The sequence below is a fragment of the Rattus norvegicus genome, chromosome 1 (genome assembly GCF_036323735.1).
Source record: "Rattus norvegicus strain BN/NHsdMcwi chromosome 1, GRCr8, whole genome shotgun sequence".
Lineage (NCBI taxonomy): Eukaryota > Metazoa > Chordata > Mammalia > Rodentia > Muridae > Rattus > Rattus norvegicus.
This window is the reverse complement of record NC_086019.1, coordinates 130,682,127-130,702,558: the sequence shown is the minus strand read 5'-3', so window position 1 is coordinate 130,702,558 and position 20,432 is coordinate 130,682,127. Positions and strand designations below refer to the sequence as shown.

The window sequence follows — 20,432 nt, the reverse complement described above, 5'->3', positions numbered from 1 at the left end:
CCCAGAGCCGAGGCTGGTGGACTCTTATCTAACCGGGCCTGCAGCCTTGCATCTGTGAAATTCGCAATGTCCCTTGAGGAGGAAACTCAGTGCCTAGTAAAAGAGATAACAGTATTTCTACGGATGTAGAAACACTTGGTGACAGTGTACCTGGGTGACTGGGGACAGATTATTTCCCCCTCTACCTTGTAACAGTTAGGTAAATCACAGATTCAGAGGAAAATGTTTCCTTCTATAGCTAAGTGCAGACGAAGTAGGTGCACAAGTGGCTCAGGGAACCTTTGTGGACTTAGAGTGTGAGAGCACACGGGGTTGGTAACCAAGACTCAACTTAGGAATAAACAACTAGAGTCTCTGTAAAGCAGAGGCTAGCATGGTGGGAGGACGGGGGAGGGAGGACTGACAATGAACTTGTACTCACTTTGCCAAGTATGGTGCTAGGCAGATTATACACACTATTCTGCTTAACCCAAAGGACCAGAGACAGATAGTGCCAGTCCCTGTTACAATGGAGAAGTGGACTTAGAGTGTGAAACATCAATGTCAGTCCGCCTAGGACAGAGTCAGCCTAAGGCCTACAATATGCATTTGCATGCTAATGCCGACTTAGCCTAAGCTGTTATCAAACTCATCAAGCTCACAGAAAGATGACGTTCTTACTAGTGTAATGGAAAACTATTTAAGGGTCAGTAAAGGGGGCTACTAAGTGTGGACCCTGCCAAAAAACAAAGTAAACTGGCCAGGGAATAGTGAGGTACCAGTATGTGGATGCCGGGGTTGTTTCTGAGAACTGTGGAAGCCACGGTGAAGGCGGGGAGAAAGCAGAGATGGTGGGTGGGATAGGCGTCACCAAGTCTTCTGCTTCCTGCGTTAGTTCAAACTCCTGCCTTCACTCACAGGCTCAGGCCTACTGTCACCTCGAGGCATGGGCTTTGCTGGGCTTATTTATAACTGACCAGCTTTCCGTCCCTGCTCTGCCACAGAGAGCCATTCCATCTTCGGGAGGTTACAGTGCAAGGTGGCCACTTCCTTTCCTCCCAGGCTCTGTTGAGTAGGGAAGCCTTTTCTGAGAGGCTGCCATGGCTGGAGAGGCCAAGCAAAGGATGGTCCTGGAAATGCCAGGGGCTGGGGTGGGGATGGGGTGAACGAATGAGGAGTTATATCTAAAAATGAACGTCCTGGACGAGGCCTGTTTCCTTTAATAGTCACAGAGAACCCTAGTGGCTTTCTTCCAGATGCCATTTTTATCTACTCCAAGGGCTTAGGAAGTCCCGCTATCTATAAGGATTAGCACCGTTATGTACATACCACACAGGTACTGCAAAACACTCATGCCAAGGGCTAACATTATCTTTTGTTTGCAAGTATGAGCTTTCTTAAAACTTAACTAGATTTTAAATGCATAAAATCTTAAGTGGTGGACAAGAAGAAACAAACTAAAGCAAAATGAAATCAAAAACTTCCTCCCTTCTCTTTACACACTTCATCCTTCCTCCTACTCCATACCCCAATCCTTAGAGTCAATCACTCTAAAGGACTTCCTGTGCAGCACTCCAGAGATACTGATATGTTTACATAAACACATATGCACACATATACATACGCATTAGAACATACGTACACGCTCAGGCAAACACGTGCACAAGTGTGCACACACTCATGCATGCACGCACAGCACAAGCCCACCAAGTGCACTTGGCTTCATTTTCCAGGAGATTCCCGGCTGCTGGCGGGTCATTAAACAGCCATTCTTTACCAGCAACTGAGGTTAAGGAGTCTAACTGGACTCTCCCATTTGTTTTCTTGTCTGTAGATTGTTCTTGTCTTTTGTCCACATATCTCTGAGTTATCTTTTTCATCCAGGTTGTGTAAGACTAGATCGTTTCCCTTTGGTGGCTTTTAACTTTATAAATGCAGTCACAGAGTCACACTCTTTCATTTTTCATGTCATTCAATATTCTTCCCTCCCACTCTCCTTATGGTCTCCTTCACTCTGTCTCCTAATCAATACCCATCTGCAGATACACAACAGAAGATGCTCAACCAGTGTCAGCACTGGGCAACTTCGGCAGAAAGTGTCAGTATTCTGACGAGAACGAAGATATTCAAAAGAAGCTACTGAGCCCCTCTCTTTGGCTACCAGATTACTGAAACCACAGAATTGTCCCAAGAAGCTCGTGTTGAGAGAAGGAAGAGGGTAGAGCTTTGCTGTGAGCCAAAGGAAATCCTTTCCCTTGGAAAGAGATTTACACATTGTCAGACAACCTTACAGGAGAGATCAGAGCCCAGACAGTGATGACCTTGACCAGGGCTGCCCAGTGGTGTAGAGGGCTTGCTTTCCAACTAAACCTGACCCTCACTCGAGGACCTTGAAGATGGGCTTCAGGCAGGGCTGTCCCTGGACCTGTCCTCTTTTTCCATGTGTAGTCACGCTGACTAAGTCTCTGTGTTCTACTGTTCACTGTTATCCTTCCCTGGACTATTGAGAACAGAGGGGTGGCTGAGCAGGCTGTCAGATGCAGGCTCTCTTGGTTATCCCTTCAGAGCAACAGCGATCATCTTTCTGATACCCAGACCGATGTCATACTTAGAATTTTGTGTAAAGAATAGAGCCTTTGTTAGCTTTACAGAGATTTGAAAATTTTAGCATGAGTGGATTATTTCTAATAAATGAATTATACCTGTGGTAGAACCACAGCAGGTGTTCAGCTGATGAGAAGTGCCACCAGCCACAGAGCCCTGGGAGCCAGGTCTAAGCACCCAGCTGTCAGTGAGTGTCCTTCGCTGGTGGGGACTGAAGCCGCATCTTCTGGTCCTACCACCTTTCGTACAGTAGCTGACAAACGCTCTGATTTCATGAAACTTTGCAAATCAAAGGTCCCTACTTTTACAGCTGAGCTGCCCTTAAAATCGAACAAGAGAAACATGCCACTCAGGTGTCAGAGAAGTGAAAAGAACAATTCAGCCTGCAGAGCCAGGGTCCTCTCGCCCTGCAAACAGACCAAAGCAGCTGCACCCACAGCGAGGAGAGCTTGTGACTTTTTGGTTTAGACTGTAAGGTGAGATTGCCATCATCTCCCAGTGTGGAGTCTGACAAATGGGAACATTGGCCTGGCTTTCCCACAGCCCTGTCATGGACGGCAGGCGGGCGGACAGCACTCCTTTTAAGTTCCTGGAACCTTTCCTTGTGCAGTGGCTCTGTTGGGCTCCCATTTTTTTCCCATCTTAATGGGCTACTTCTTAAAATACTGTGGAACTTCTCTGCATTCTACTGAAACTAAAAGGTTTTGTTCTCTGTGTGTGTTTTTCTCACTCCAAAGGAATGGGGAAAGAAAACCAACCGTGAAGATAACAACCCCCTTTGTGTGTATTTAATAAATGCCTATTACCCTTGGTTTCCTTGGAGATCTGTGGCCACTCTGAACCCTTCCATACCTCAGGTAAATCTCCTCAAGAAAAGGGAACAGTGATAAGTGTTTAATAATTACTATGAACAAGCAAAAGCAGTTTACCCTGGCAGTGGGCCTGGGAGTCCACAAAGCACTAGTGTTTTGGAACCTGGAGGAGTTCTCTAAGTGGAAGCCTCTTTGTGGATTTGTTGCTGTTAAAGGGGCTGGGTGAGTAGCCTATAATCAAAGAACTGCTAAACAGAGAGTCTGGACTCCAAGCCTAGTCTTCTGACTTCAAATTCAATGCTATTTTTGCTTTGCCAAATCTCTCCTAATTTAAAAACACTCTTTAATCTTTACTAGCCTTAAGAATAAATAAAAATAATAGTTAATTACCAAAATTGCCAAGTAGTCTAAAGCAAGTGAATTCCTCTGTAACCCAGGTAGAGAGAAGCACTTTAAACTTAAATCCAAAACCCAAGTGCAACAAAAGATAAAAAAAACCTGGAACATACGAAGACAAATGAATAAGAAAAAAAAATAAACTCAGCCAGGTTGCAATACATAGGTAATTATTTAAAGCATTGATTTTTCTATACTGTCAGTGGATACTCAGAAAAAGAAGCTTAGGAAACTCTTCCTCCTATAATAGCATCAAATACAACAAGCATGTCTAGCAAGATAGCTCAGCACATAAAAGCTTTTGCCAAGCAAGTCTTACACCCTGAGTTTGGTCCCAGAAACCCAGAGAGGAAGAAGAGAACCACCGTTGACCATCATGTGTGTGGCTGCACTCACACATACACATACACATAAACACAAACACACACGTGCATACACACACACACACACACACACACACACACACACACACACAAGTATGAATAAAAATTTAAAACAACAGCTACTTAGGGATGAGTTGTCCAAGTAAGTGCAAAGTGCTTGATACTCTAAGGCTGGGCTAGGGAGATAGCTCAGTGAGCAGAAGGACGTGTAGGAAGTGGCCCTGAGTTCAGAACCCCAGCAGCCATGGAAGAAATAGGGCATTATGGGTACTAGTGAGAGGCACTGCTTCAAAGACATGTGGTAGAGAGCCAAAGAGGAAAACACACTCACATGTGTACATACATATATCATACACAACACATGCATACAAAACACACACACACACACACACACACACACACACACACACACACACACACAAACAATAACCAAGCAAAACCATTTGCGCTCTTAAAGCTTATTGAAATGTGGGCAGTGGAGGTGCATTCTTTTAATCCCAGCACTTGGGAGGCAGAGGCAGAGGCAGAGGCAGGTCTACCTCTGAGTTTGGGGTCAGCCTAGTCTTCAAAGTGAGTTCCAGGACATTCAGGACTACACAGAGAAGTCCTATTTCAAAACAGCAAAAACAAACAAACAAACAAACAAACAAACAAACAAACAAAATGAACGTATTGAAATAGAGAGGAGAAGACCTAAGTAATGAAGAGATCTATCTGTTTATGGACTGAATGGGCTAACAGAATGGCAATACTTTATATCTTAACTGCAAATTTAATGCAACGCCCAGCAGAATTAATGTGGGGAAGAGGTGCAAGCTGATCCTAAAATTCCCACGAGAACACAAGGAGGCAACAAGAGTTAAAATATCCTTGGAAAAGAATAACAAAGTAAGAAGATCAGTTACTGATTTTAAAACTTACGCCAATGGAATAGAGTTGGTAATCTAGAGATAAACCCTGCTACTTATGGTCACTCGATGGTGACAATCATACCAGGTAAGTCCATAGTGAATGTATAAGTTTCTCAATAAATGATTCACTGAGATAACCAGATAACCAAGTGCAAAGATTGAAGTTGATCCCTTACGAAAAACCACACATAAAATTCAAAGACCTGTGTGTCAGAACTAAAATCTATGAACTTTTAAGGAAACAGATACAATTCTTTGCGGACTATCCTGTGGTTTCTTAGATGTGAAGCTAAAAGCAAAAGGAAAAAAGTAGAAAAATTAGACTTACTTAACAGTAAAAGCTTTTGCACTTGAGAGGACACCATTAGGAGAGTGACTGGAGGCAATCGTTTAACTTCATGCATCTGGTAGACATTTAGGCTCTGGCACCAGGATAAATAAACAACTCCAATCGCTTCTCGGCCTTTTGGCTAAGATCAAGTGTAATAAACAACTCCAGAGAAGACTGGAGAGGCAACTAACTGCCTAAAATGGGCACGTGATTTGAATCACCATTTTTTTCAGTAAACGTATAAAAATGTCCAACAAGCATACAAAGATACACAACAGTGAAAGAAATTAAAACTTGAAACACATTCAAACATCACGTTACTTAGTAAAACAGCTACAATTAAAAAGATAGACAACAAGATGTGTTGGTGAGGGCACAGAGGAGCCACAGCCCTAATGTTGGAACACTTCATTGGTAGGAACATGGAGACTGAGGTCACCTTGGAAAACAGCCCAGTGGCTCCTCAAAGCTTAGACAGTTAACCGCATCATTCAGTGGTCACAAAAGTGTATGTCCATAGAAAGCTCGAGTATAAATTCTTATACAGCACTAATTATAGTAGCTCCAAGGCAGAAACAACCAGAATGTTTATCAGACGGTGAGTTGATGAAAATCCAGTACATCTATATAGAATACATGGAAAGAACTGAAATAAAAACAAGTCCTTAAACCGTGAATGTATTAAGTCAGACACAATGCGCCGTACACTCACACTGCCAGACTGTTTATAGGTAACTGCCAGATAGGTAACTCCACACAGACAGCAAACTGACAGTTGCTAGAAGACAATGGGGAATGACTGTTAATGGCTTCACTGTTTTTCAAAACCAATGGAATTGGATAGCAGTTGCAAACATTTGAAAATATAAATACCACTAAATTATATACCTTAAGAGAATAGCTTTAATGCTATATAAATGATCTCAGTAAAAGTGAGCAAAATTAAAAAACAAATGTCAACTTTGGTGAAAATATTTACAACATGTATCATGGATACCAGGATCAATATTGTAATACATAAAGAACCTTTAATAGCTTTGAAAGGTTAGATCAAAAAAACCTATTCGTAAATTGGCAAATGATATAAGTCATACAAAAAGACAATTCACAGAAAATTAGAGTGCCTTTATCATATGAAAAGATGTTCAACTCCAACTTTAAAAATAGAAATGCAAATTTAAGCTATACTGAAATGTCATTTCTCACCCATCAGATTGGAACTAACTTGAAAGCTTGACAATACACTTTGTTGAAACAGGTTATGGACAAACTGGTACTCTCATACACACGAGTAGAAATTACAAACAGTGTGTGTCTCTGAAAGGCAACCCAGAAGTATAGCACAACTGAAAAAAAAAGTGAAAAATAGCAATGCATTTTGCAATAATATAAAACCACCACAAGCATACCTTACTTTATGGAGTAGTCTCACTCTGTGGTGGTTTGAACAGGAATGGTCCCCATAGGCCCATATATTGGAACAGTTGGTCCCCAGCTGGTGGAACTCTTTGGGAAGGATTAGGAGGCGTGGCCTTGTTGGAAGAGGTGTGTTCCTGGGAGCGGCTCTGGCACTGCCTCATACATATCTGTTACCTACTTGCTGGGGATGAAGCATGAGCTATTCCTAACAGCAGAATGACAACAGATAAATGCAGTAGGAATGATAGATTAGAAAACCAGAATTTTACAACTCTCACGGTTAAGAATCTGTAAGGAAAGTGTTATCAATAGATATTAAACTTAGAAATATTTGACAGGGAGCAGACTATGGAATGCTAATTAGGTAAATGTGAGGAAATAGCTGTTACATAGTAGAGAAACTATGTAACATCATGACAGGGTGATGAATATCATCAACGTAGCACAGATGGGATGGGCACTGTGCCTCTAGATGTGATATGCATCCCCTTTGTAGTGTTCTATCTAGGCACACATTACTTAGATCTAGCCACAAAAAAACATCAGACAAACTCAAACTGAGAAGGAGTATACAAAAAGTTGGCACATATGTATATATATTTAGATTTCAATGTCATAAAAGGCAGTCTAGTGAAAAACTATTCCAGATTGAAGACCAGAGTCGTGATACCCAATGCAGTACACGGTCCTTTCCTGGCTCTGTATTGGATGTAACCTCATGAAGAGCAGTGTAGAGATAACCAACGAAGCAGGTCATCTGTGCCCACATGTAACTTCCTGCGATTCAGACACACATCCCCTCCCCCACACACACTGAAATATCTGGACATAAAGGGACTTGAACTTTTTCAAATGCTTTAGAATTTTATTATATTTTGATATAACTGTACACATGTATGTGCAAGTGTATGGACACACACATGCCATGGCCTACATGTAGAGGTCAGAGGACAAATTGTGGAGGTGACTTCCAGTATTGAACTCAGGTCTTCATGCTTGGTGGCAGGCACTTTTACCTGCTGAGCTATCTCCCTGACCCCTCTAAAGTATGGAGTTATCCTTTTGACCGTGTGTGTGTGTGTGTGTGTGTGTGTGTGTGTGTGTGTGTGTGTGTGTAGATAGGAAAACAAACCCAGAAAAGTACTATAAATGGTGAGTATGGGTCTCACAACAAGAGGCACTAGCTAATTTGTTTCTCACTCATATCTGAGAAATAGGTCTCCTGAGAGTGAGAAACCCTGACATGCTGGGAGGTTGTGTTCATATGCGTCTCTCTTTTCTGGTACATGCTTTTACGCATGTACATCTCTGTAAGCCAATGGTTCCTATAGTGTGGCCTGCCTAGCTCTAGTGCCTCACAGACTCCTAGGTTCCCCTCTCAAGTAAACATACGCATTGCCATGCCTACCACACTGTCAAATGATGTAATTTACTCCTCAGGTTTAACTACCATGTCTTGCTTTTATATAAGTATACATGCCTTTTCTAGGAAGACCCAGCCACTCTGGGGATATACCAGCACCCTCTGGAACATGGCTGGGGGGTGCTTCTCTACAAAGAGCCCAGCTCTTTGCATGCGCATTGGCAATACTGGGTCTTGAAGAAGCCTCTTTCATCCTAGTGATTTTTGTTGACTTGTGGCCCTTGCTGAATTAATCTAATCATAGTATCCCTGGATATATTTCTTCTGCATTTTAGAAACTGGCTAATAAAGGAAAAAATCAAAACTTTATGGGTAGATATAGATTTAGTCATGAAAAAAATTAAGGAGTAGCATTTGAAAAGCAACTTATATATTCTATAACAGAAATATGCTGAAGAAGAAAAATCGCATCACAGCATTGTATCAGTACATGTGACAAAGCATTAGACAGAATCCAATGCCCATGATTCATAATTAAGAAGAAAACAAAACTCTAAGTAAAGTGGGAAAGGAGGAAGCTTTGTAACAGCTGATGTCATAGTCAATGGTGAGCGCAGTTCTCCTCTGAGATTAGGAACAGGGATGGCCCTCACCACTGCTTTGTGAACCTTGAGTCCTGAATAGTGCAATAGGACAAGAAAATGAAATAAAAGGTATGCAGATAGGCTGAGAATGAAGAAATAAACTACTTGCAGATGATACATTGAGATTCTGAAGGAATTTTTTTGTTTGTTTTAAAAATCCTGGATCTGAGAAGCACTTATAGCAAGGTAAAAGCTGATTGTGTCCACACGTCTAACCACAGACAAATAGAAATTTGAAATAAAAAAAAAAAGAACTTTTACATTACAATCACTGCAAATTGAAATACTTAATAGAATTTCATTTAAAATCTGATTCTGAACTGAACTCTAGCAAAAAGGTGAAGCATCATCATGTGACAAAACGATAGACCTGCAAGAGCAGTGTAAGGACAGTTCTGACAGCCACGAGGGGATTCTGTGTTCAGACAGCAGGATCAGGGGCTGTGTGGAGACTCTGTTCTCATAGACAGCAGGATCAGTCCTACAGACTGAGCACCACCGTAATCAAGATGTAGATGGGTTATTTCATGGTGACTGACCAGTAGCTCCAGAGTTTATAAGGAGAAAGACAGTCCACACAGCACTAACAGTGAGAAGAGGAGCCCAGCACCCCCTCAGGTGGAGACAGGTGAGTGGAACAGAACACAGCTCAGAGTCAGACCCACATGGACACTGATCTTCGATGAAAGCCCAAAGGCCACTCAACGGAGAGCAGACAGCCTTTCCTACATACAGTGCAGGAGTCACTGAGCATTCAGACAAAATAACATGAGTCTAGTCACAGACCTCACACTATCTATAAAAATGAACTTACACTACAGACCTAGTAAAACACGAAACTGTAGGAATGTCTTGGTGACACTGGGTTCTTGGTAATTTATCAACATGGCTGAGTTGATAGGCTAGATATCATTAAAACTGTGATTGTTCTGGGCCAGTGAGATAGCTCAGTGAGTAGAGATGCTTGATGCCGTGGCTGAGAACCAGAGTTCATCTCCAGAGCCTAGAAAGTCTCCTCTGACCTTTACCTGTGCACTGTGCATCTAGGCACACAAACAAAGTGAAAAAATCCAATATAAAACAAATTCCGCTCTGATAAAGACAATGCCAGGAGGGTAAGATGGCAAACCTGGGAGAATATTTGCTAACGACAGCTTGATAAAGACGTACTCAAAATACAGAAGAAACTCTTAGAACTCAATGAGAAAACCAGAGTTTAAAAAAAAAGCAAAGACCATAATAACACCTCTGTGAAGAAGATAACGGACAGCAAAATTAAACGTTCTCCACGCTATGTCATCATCAGTACCTACTAGAGAGGTCACGCTCAGGACAACTCCAAACGTCATTTTGATTCACAGGAGACTTTGAAAAGGTACAAAAGGAAGTACAAGGTACCAGAGCAATCTGCATCTTAACTATGTTAGGGTATTACATGCTAATCTGTATGCAAAGTTATGTGTGTATCGTTACAGGTAGCACAGTATTTAAAGAAACCTGGCCTTTAAATTCGTTACCATATAGCTACCTTCTCATGTAATAAACAGAATGCATTAAGTGGAGACACAGTTCCTCCGCCCAGGTTTCTGCTCTCTGTGTTTCCGAGTTCTCAGAGGATACAGAGGAACATAGATTCTCACCATGGCTCACAGCGGAACATAAAACCATGCAGCTGCTCTGCGAAGGCGATATGGTGGTTTCTTACAAAACGGTTCTTGCCCTATGATCCAGAATGTACCCCAGAGTGTGGGAAGTGTATGTCCTCACAACTACCTGAAGGATTCTATGGCAATGTCATACAGAGTTGGGAGAGGTGGATTAACTAAGATGTCCTTTGGTCAGTGAATGGCTAAATGAAACAGTCAATATTAGAAGGAAAGATGTTCTTAAGCCATGGAAACACAGAGAGAAAATAAATGTGTGTTGCAAAGGGAAGCCAGTCTGAGCATGAACTATATGATTCCAACTACATGGCATTCTGGAAGAGGAAAAACTGTAGTGATCAGTGGTGGCCAGAGGTTCGAGGAGCAGAGGATGGATCAAGAGGGCAGGGAGGACTGTCACTGCAGGTAGGCTATTCTGTACGTATCTACACTGGTGGATACACACTTTACACATCTACCAGAGCCACAGAATGAGAAGCAGCAAGAGTGAACCCTGCTGTAAGCCGGGGAACTGGGTTCTAATGTGCTAATACGGGGTTATCACTGGTACTGAAATGCTATGCTAATGACTAAATCAACTCTTCGGCAAGATGTCAATATGAATCAAGAAATATAAATATAAATATAAAATATTCATATCCTTCCTCTCAGCAGTTTTACTTCTGGAAGTTGATGGGACAAATACATTTTACATAAGAATATATCCAGAATTACTGATACTAACACACACACACACACACACACACACACACACACACACACACACACACCCCACATACCTTCCAGAGTTCATACAGCCAATGATCGATGCCATGCACCACAGTGAACTAAGCCAGATAGCTGGTAAAGTCAAGTCTATCTCTTGGCTCACCCTCAGACACCTGCCACCATGCATCCCGGCATACATTCCTACTGTCCCACCTCTCAAGTCCATTTTCACATGTCTCCTGAATCCAGGCGGTCTTCCCCTTGTACCTAGACTGCTGTGGTTCCCGATGAGTCATTCCTATCCTCTAATCCAATCGCTAGCCCACAGAATGATCCTTTTAGACTATACTCTGATGTCAGTCTCCCTGCTGGAAAACCTCCAACTGCTGTCAGGAGGAAGCTGAGACTCCTTACCAGGACTTTCAATGTCTTATCAGGATGACACCCGTCTACTACTCTTGGCATCCCTGTAACTCTGGGCATTACGTCCCACTTGAATGGTCAATCTTCTCTTTTATGAAGGTCTTATGGGATAGTCTTCCTCACCCTTCAGTTCCTTAAAAACTGTTACTAAGTGAGAAGAAAATCACCATGTCCAGGTGGATGCGTCCCTTGGCTCCAGTCCTCAGTCTCCGCCTACCTGACTGTCACTCACACTTTTCAGACATGGCAGACTCATCATCCAAACTTGAACCTACCTCTCGCTATCACTCGTTCACCCTGCCCTTCCACCAGAACTAGTACAAGCATCCCCACAGTGGTCCGTGCTCCCCGAAATCTGAGAATCTGCTTCGATTCTCCTGCATCTCACCATACCTAGCGACTATGCCTTACCTGTGCCCCCTCCCAAGGCTGCTTCCAAGTACTTTGCTCCATCTCCTCATCTTCATCCTACTTCAAACCCTCTCTGTGTTCTGCTTTTGCTATTTCAGCAGCCTCCTCAGTGGTTTCCTCCCTTCCACCTTGGCACAACCTCCCCAGTCTGCTTCAGTGTTAGGTTTTGAGTCTGAGTGATACCTCTTGGGGGGTAGGTATTTCTAGGCATATCACTCAACCTTTTTAATTCTTGTCTTCCTTATCTATAAGCTGGAAACAATACGTTACATGGTGGTATTAATGATTAGAAGAGATGCTCTTGATAAAATGAGATCGAGGCGCTCCAACCCACTTCGAGTGGGAGTATAAACTGTCAGACCAAACTTGAGACACGGCCACGATGCATTCCTAGTACTGTGTCATTCTTGTCTCATTTGAAATGACAAGAATGGGTTAGTATGGCTTTTAAATTGCAGGAAAAATGTCAGACGGTTCTTCGAGTGACCGTGTGATACAGAGCCATCTGGCTCCCTGTGATGGTCAGCTCTAGGCAGCATCAACACGGCACGGGGGCCCAATTGCTTATTCAAACACCAGTAAGACATTGCAAGTCCGTATTTATAGGTACAGCGAACACCACCGGCTTTAAGTAAAGGAGATCACTGTCTATCATATGAATGAACCTCAGCCAGTCAGTTGACCTGAAGAGCAAACACACTGTAATTTCCCGGAAGAAAGTGGCAGAGAAATCCTGTCCACAATTCCAGTCTTTCTAGACTATCCTGGGGACATCAGGCTTGCTGGTACTCAAACCAGCTCTTTAAAAGTTCGTGTTCTCTCTCTCTCTCTCTCTCTCTCTCTCTCTCTCTCTCTCTCTCTCTCTCTCTCCCTTGTTCTCTCTCTCCCTATTTGCAGCAAATGTTCATTTTCTACTTTCTTTGAGAACCCTGAAGGACATGTGCGCCGAGGGCTGTCATACCGACAGAACAACACCTTTAAAGGTATGAGTACACCTTAGCCATTGCCTCTTGCAGAGGACCTGAATTTGGTCCCAGCACCCATGTCGGGCAGCTTGCACATGAGTGTGCATACACACGGACATATGTGAACATAATTAAAAAAGTAAAAGTACAGCGCTTGCCTAGCGAGCGCAGGGCCCTGGGTTCGGTCCCCAGGTCCGAAAAAAAAAAAAAAAAAGAAAAAAAAAAGTAAAAGTACATCTTTTAAAAAAGTACTAATTGGTTTAGTAGTGTAAGCTCTAGACAAACTAATAAAGATCAAGAAACATCCCTGGGAATGGTACCGAGTATGCGTGTGATCTGAGTGATCCAGGATTTGGGGCTGCTGGCAGTTAGCAGCAGGGACTGGAGTCTAGCACGCCCCGGCCTAAGTATCTAATTAAGAAGATCTTTGCTAAACATCCACGCTGACCAAGTGTTTAAGTCATCGTTGGCAAATGACGACCAGGCACGTTCAGAGCTGCCATGGCTCTTGTGTTTACGGAGAGCATTAGGTTGAACTCAGCCTCGGTGGCCTGTCCACTGCCCCTTACCTGTGAGAAATGACCGATGGAGGCGTCGTGGAGTGCCAGGGCTTGCTCCACGCCTGCCATTTCCCTCAGTACTTGTGCACATTCAAAACTTTTTTCATCTTTGGTAGTCTCAGTATATTCCAAAGCCTTTTGATAGTAGGGGAAAGCTTCTTTTGATCTTTTCTGACCTTGATACAACCTAAAACAAACAAACAAACAAACAAAAAAAGGCAAAAAAAACCCCAAAATCAGTTAACTGATTGGCTGAGGTTCGTTCATATGACTGACAGTAATCTTTACTTAAAGCTGACGGGGTTAACTGTTCATAGAGAACACAGTCTTGCAACATTTTTTTAATGAGTTAAAATTGAAAATCTAGTCCCTCTGTCCCTTGTGTTCTGGCGTGTTTCCTTGCAAGCTAAGCTCTTCCTCCGAAAGGAAGCAGGCCATGATGGTCAGGAAGACAGATTCTGGAGCAGCCGGCACAAGCTTAAATACTGGCTCTGCATTTGTTAGATCCGTGACTTTCAATTTTTCAGTCACCTGTAAACATTTTCATTGCCTATAATTAAAGACCAGTAACAGTGCCTGCCTCATTGTAAGTAATAAATTAATTCATATTCGTGAACATACCTAGTACGTCTCTTGGCATAGTAAAAGCTATGTGGGTGTTTTAGTTTAGGGAAACATAGTGATGACTATCAAAGGATGCTGAGATTCTGATAACTGATCTGTTTAGAAATTGTCCAATATGGTGCCAGGCACGATGACGACGGTGCACACCTTTAATCCTGGCACTAGGAAAGCAGAGGCAAGAGGGTCTCTGTGAGTTCAAAGTCAACCTGGTTTACATGGTGAGTTCCAGGACAGCCAGGGCTCTGTAGAGACCTTGTCTCAAAAATCCCAGAAAAATAAAATTATCTAGTATGGGTGGAGAGATGGCTCAGTGGGTAAGGACCCTTGCTGTGCAAGCATGAGGATTTGAGTTTGGATTCCAGCAGCCAAGTAAGAAACCAGATACTGCTGTGCACACCCGTAACCCCAGAGCTATGGTGCAGAAACAGGAGATTACTGGAGACCCTATGTCCCGGGAATAAGCAGAGAGTGATGCAGCAGTATCCGAAATCCTCCTCCTTCACACACAAGTGCATACACCACACACACACACACACACACACACACACACACACACACACAGAGAGAGAGGGGGGGGGAGAGGACAGAGAGAGAGAGAGAGAGACCCAGCATTGCCGATGATGTGGAATAGTCTTAGTAATTTGGGGGAGATAATTGAAAAAAAGCTTCCCACTGACAAGATTATGCACAAAATGGATGGACATATACACTAGTCCTGTTGTTATCATAGAAACTTATCTTGAGGAGATACTCAGGCACGACAGTGAGAGACACACAAGAATGTTTACCTTATAGTATTGCTATGATGATGATGATGATGATGATGACGACTACGACGACGACGACGACGACGACGACGGAAAAGCACAGAGCACCTCACACCAAGCATCGGGGAACTGGCCACAGAGACCACAGAGACACATCTACACTGTTCAATGCCCGAGAGCCACCCAGGTTAATGATGAGCTTCATCAACTAGCCCACACACACAGTTTATGTTCTTTGGCAAAACAATAGGCTTTAAAACTATTCTGTGCAGCACCTCCTGCATGTGAAATCTTTATAGCTAATCTACATGGGCACAAAGGCACAGAGAGATGTCACAAGAGACGTCACCAACGTGTTAGCGATCATACTCCCTGAGCAGTTGAATTGTGAGTGGCTTACTATTCTTGTTTTATATTTTCTAAGTTTTCCAGAGTCTCTTCTCTATTATGTATATAATGTATATATGTATATATGTGCATATAATGCTAGCTTAACATTAGAAATTAAAAAGTCTTAGCTTCTTAGGACAATAACCTCTCATATTAAAAAAAAATCCCCATATATTGCATAGGAAGCAGAAAAACTGACATTTACAGTATCAGTCTTCAAAGTTTCTCGTGTAGGGTCACTTTAGGTCTGACGTTCTTAATGAAGACCAGCAAGCCGCCTCTGCTGCTCTCCACCCAACAGCTTTAGGACAGAAGCTGCTTCAGTTCCCGTGGCCACGGCCTCGGGTAAAGAGCGCCACAGACGGCCTCTTCTCACTCAGCCACTGGGCTGCTTCACGTCTGCATTTGCTCTACAAAGGCTAACTGCTAGAAGGAAGACACTTTTCAGATCTTTGGTCTCAACGGTAGGATGGGGGTGGGGTGGGGTGGGGTGGCTCCCTGGTTAAAGGTCATTTGCTGCTCTGTCAGAGGATCAGTTTCCAGCACTCACATTGGGTGATTCACAGTTTAGTTCTGGGAGATCTGTTAACCTCTTCTGGCCTGGGAAGGTACTGGGGTGTGTGTGTGTGTGTGTGTGTGTGTGTGTGTGTGTGTGTGAGAGAGAGAGAGAGAGAGAGAGAGAGAGAGAGAACGAACACGTGCGCACACACTAGTATTAACATTTAAAAATCTGGACTGAATAAACTTGTGAGCTTAGATGTCGTCTATAATTGGGAAGAGGCCCAAACACAGGAAGAGGCCAAGCAGAGAAATATGCTTGGATCAGTCAAGGTTAGAGCTCAGGGCAACTCTGACTTGGGGAGTAGAAAGACTAACAGGCAACCCAACCTAGCTTGACCTTTGCACTCCGGACGAGCTTGAAATATGTGTGCAATCATTATCATTGCTTACTTTTGCAGAGAAACCCCACAGAGACCCTTAGTCAAAGAATTAGATTTTTAGTAGCAAGGATGAAATAAAACAAACAAACAAACAAACAAACGAAGGCCAGCAAACTGCAGAGGGAGGGTCAAGTCTGCTACTTATAAACGAAGGTTTATTTGAACATCACAGCTTTGGAATAACAACGGTAAATCTGAATAGTTGTTGTAATGATCATGTAACCCATAAAGCCTAGAACATTTACATCTTTACAGGCTAAATTTGTTTGACTTCTCACTTAAAATCTAGAAAAAAAAATCACACACTTCTATACAGCTTTGGATTCGTTTCTGTTCAAATTGCCTAAAGAATTCAGGCAAGGCCACTGATACCTGAGCAAAGGCGAAAGAATTCATGGCCGTTTTCCTTTCTCACAGTCAGAAACAGACTGAGTCTATCAAGAAAGAAAGCGTGCATCCTCTGCTTCCGAGATTAACGTGAAAATCAGGAGCAGAACGGAGAGCTGCAGGCATCCAGGGAGTGCATCTGAGCAAACACTTCCAAAGGAAGGGCGGCATGTCCATCAACCCAGCCGAATTTCTTCCTTTCAGAGACAGGTTTGCAATGATGCCAACCACAAACAGCTTGCAGCGACCTACCAACGGCACATTACCCGAGTTTAGAAAAAGCTGTGCCATTCTCCAGCATCCAGAGACTTTCCCTCAGGGAAAATGGTGTGGAAAAAGGCTACCAGCGGAGGGTGGAGCACCAGTGCAAACTGTGTTAGGGGCAAAATGTGCACACATGTACAGAGTGTGGGCAAGAATGGACTGGTAAAACTTCCTCATCTGAACCTGTCCAGGCAGGTTGTGGGGAGCATGGGCTACTCCTCTGAAGCCTGACACACACACACACACACACACACACACACACACACACACACATTGGATTTTTTGCTCTCTCTCCCTGCTACCCATATCCGCAGGCAACAGCTTCAGGTGGTCCTTGTAGAGAAATGGGCTCAGTTCCAGATCCCATCTCACCACAAACAAGAGAAAGCCAGCAAGATGGAAAGATCAGCTCAAAGTGATTGGAAATCGTGTGCGAAGGAGCCAGGAGATTCTTACAAATCCAACTGAACTAAAAGATCAGAACGTTATTTTAATAACACATGTTTGTCATCAAAAGTAGGAAATGACAGGTGAACATAATTTTAAACTGTGCAAAACAAGAGCCCTCAAGCCATGCGTACAAAAGCCCCACGTAAATTATAAGCCTACGTTTATGGAGCACGGTTTCCATGTGTGAGAGAACTTGCACCTTCAGGGAGGGAAGCGCTTCTTCTATGAGACACAGGTTAAAACAGAAAGGGCAGGTGCGCTGGTCACAGTAAAAGCTAAAACTCCTAGCGCTGGGGGTGCAGCTCAGTGGTATCGCTTGTCCAGCATTTGAGGGGCCCTTGATTTGGCTCCCCGCCACTCACACAAGTAGTAATAAAAACAATACCAAGGACAGTTCCTGGACCCAGGGATATCATAAGGAAAGTTGTAAGTGTGAACTGTGGAGTGTGTCATTCCTGTGACCACAAATGAGGGTGCCAGCAATGTGAAGAATGTCTGCAGAATTATTTAGTGCAAACAGCCACCCAGAAAGAGGTGACTAAGCCAGGCGTGATGGTACATACCCTTAATTCCAACACCTGGGAGGCAGAGGCAGGTGGATCTCTATGAGTTCAGCCTAGCCTTCATAGCAATGTCATGTCAGCTAAGGCAACAGAGCAAAACTCTGTCTCAAAGACAAATGGCGAATAGATAATTCACAGGATAGAAATTGTAAATATTTAGGAAACATGAAGAGGTGTTTAACTTCCACAGCAGGTAAGGTAATCACAGAAACTATGAGAAGACTGTGCATTCCTAGGAACAGTGAAGACGGGCAGCCAGACAACACTAAACGTTGGCAAAGGTGTGGAGTGACTTGAACTCGTAACCTGCCAATGAGGACAGAAGCAGGTGGAAAGGTCTGGGAAACTTGGAAAGGTAGAGGGTATGGTTACTTGGCACCGAGGCAACTATCCTCCCAGGCAGACACTTCCAACACAATCTCGCTGTGTGTCTGAAGGCACGATGCTGATCATGTAAGCAGTGCTCATAGCAGAGAAGCTGGGGACAATTCATGTGTCCACTCTCACAGGCATAGGCCTAAGCCAGGCAAAAATCACCCAAAATGAAGAGATTAGAACAACCGAAGGGGATACATCTCAAAAATGTATGGGGAATGCTATTGGGGGTGGAGAGCTAGCTACAGAATGAAATGTAAACACAAAGCTTGAAACAGAAAAGTTTGAAACACACACGAGAGAGAGAGAGAGAGAGAGAGAGAGAGAGAGAGAGAGAGAGAGAGAGCGCAATACACAAATAGAATAAAGGAACGAAAAAACGCTCAGCTTAACATGGTAATTACCTATTACTCGGGAGAAAACAGGCAGGGTGGGGTGGGGGAATGCTAACAGGTTTCTGTAAGAGTTTTTCTATTTTGTGAGCTTAGTCACAAGCACACAGGAATTTATATAACATCGTCTACAGTTTTATGAACTTCAAAAGACTTTGTTAAAGAAATAAGGACACCATTTTCTGCCACCCTCTGATGCTAAAGGTGCCTGCTGTTACACAGTGACAGCAATGGGCTACACTCTAGTACAAGGCATGGAACCTTCTGAAAAGGGCAAAATGGAAGACGCATTCTCTGTAGAGTTACAAAATAGTTAATTAAAAAAGGAACCGGAAGCATATTATATTAAGGACCAGCTAAATTATAGTCTTCCCTCCGTCTCCAACACACTTAGGCAGCCGTCAGCTTCAGGGAATCTTGTCTCCATTTTCTCCCAGGAGCCTGCGGGGCAGTGGCGTTTCCTCCTGTCCCTCCTATCTGCTGTGGGGAGTGTCTGGAGACTTACCATCTACTGTACCTGTGGTGCATTAGGTAGCTCGAGGGAACACTGGACAGATGAGAAGACCGAGAATTCTGAACAACAGTGTGTGACAGTAATGCTTGGCAGGTTCACAACTTACACCACGACGTGTTTTATTGAATGAAAATATGTCCCCAGTCATTGGACCCAGCACGTGACACCTAGTATGGGGATGCAACTCTCTCTGCTGCACTGAACAAAGCAGACCCCTCAGGTGTCTCAGTCACTCTGGACCTTAGTGAACCTACGGGTCCATCGGCGAATAGGAAGGAACGCAGCTGAGGATAACGCTCCGATGAGAGCCAAAGCTCCAAAGAGGACAAGCAGGGTTCCCAAGAGCCAGCATTTGAAAAGACTCGTATCTGTGCCTCTCTCCACACGTGGTGAAGCTCTGCCATTAGTGAATTAGGCTCTGCGCTGTGCTCAGCAGCCTGGGCACTGATTTGAAAGAGCAGGCTTTAGGCTGGGACTAAGTCAGGAGGTGGAATAGGCAGATGGCTCTCTGTGAGTTCCTGGTCAGCCTGCTCTACCTAGTGACTTCTAGGAGAGCCAGAGTTTCAGGAAGAAGAGGAGGAAGAGAAAGAGGTAGAGAGGAAAAAGGAGGAGGAGCAAAATGAAGGAAGAAGAGAGAAAGAAAGAAGGGGAAGGAGGAAGGGAGGGAGGACAGGAGGGAGGGAGGGAGAATATGCTGACTCTGTCTGGCTACCTACTCCCCCATGGTGTTTTTCAGCCTTAGCTCCTTTATTTGCCAATGGGAATATAAGAGTATACACCTTGCATAAGGACTGGGGTGAATCATGTATTCAGGAGCCTGCCACAGACGGTAACCAGTGATGGGCAGCTAATGTGGCTTTTATTCTCCTCTCTCTCCTTCCCTCCCCTTTCCATTTCTCAGTCAGACTTAGATGCTTTAACCTGGTGCTCACCTAGTCCTCACAGCTATGCTGTGAGGTCCTGTCCTTTCTATGCTGGCTAGAGAGGAGAGTGAACTCACAGGAAGCAGGGGGTTTGCCCACATTCTCCCTATGGGGTGGCCCGAATGAACCAGGGAGCTGATTCAACCCACAGTGTTCATCGCATCATGTCACGATGCTTGGAAACACTTGGCAGGCGGTCCTCTTGATGCTCGAGGAAAAAAAGAGTGTTTGCTCATTCCTGGGCTAGTTCAGCACAGCAGGTTGAGGCC

The 20,432-nt window shown here is 43.7% G+C and overlaps 1 protein-coding gene across 18 annotated transcripts in view; it reads right to left on the bottom strand.

Annotated features, from left to right (window-relative positions):
• Ttc23 (tetratricopeptide repeat domain 23) overlaps positions 1-20,432 on the bottom strand; it is an 83,631-nt gene that overhangs the window by 37,112 nt on the left and 26,087 nt on the right. For 14 of the 18 annotated variants that reach the window (XR_010052154.1, XR_010052152.1, XR_005505567.2 and 11 more), the window contains one exon: positions 13,583-13,760. The exons of the other annotated variants lie outside the window; for them this stretch is intronic. Coding sequence is in view for 11 of the 14 variants with exons in the window: in XM_063262554.1 (XP_063118624.1) it covers positions 13,583-13,760 (178 nt within the window). In the remaining 3 variants the exon portion in view is untranslated. The remainder of the gene's footprint in view (positions 1-13,582; positions 13,761-20,432) is intronic. 18 annotated transcript variants of the gene reach the window in all.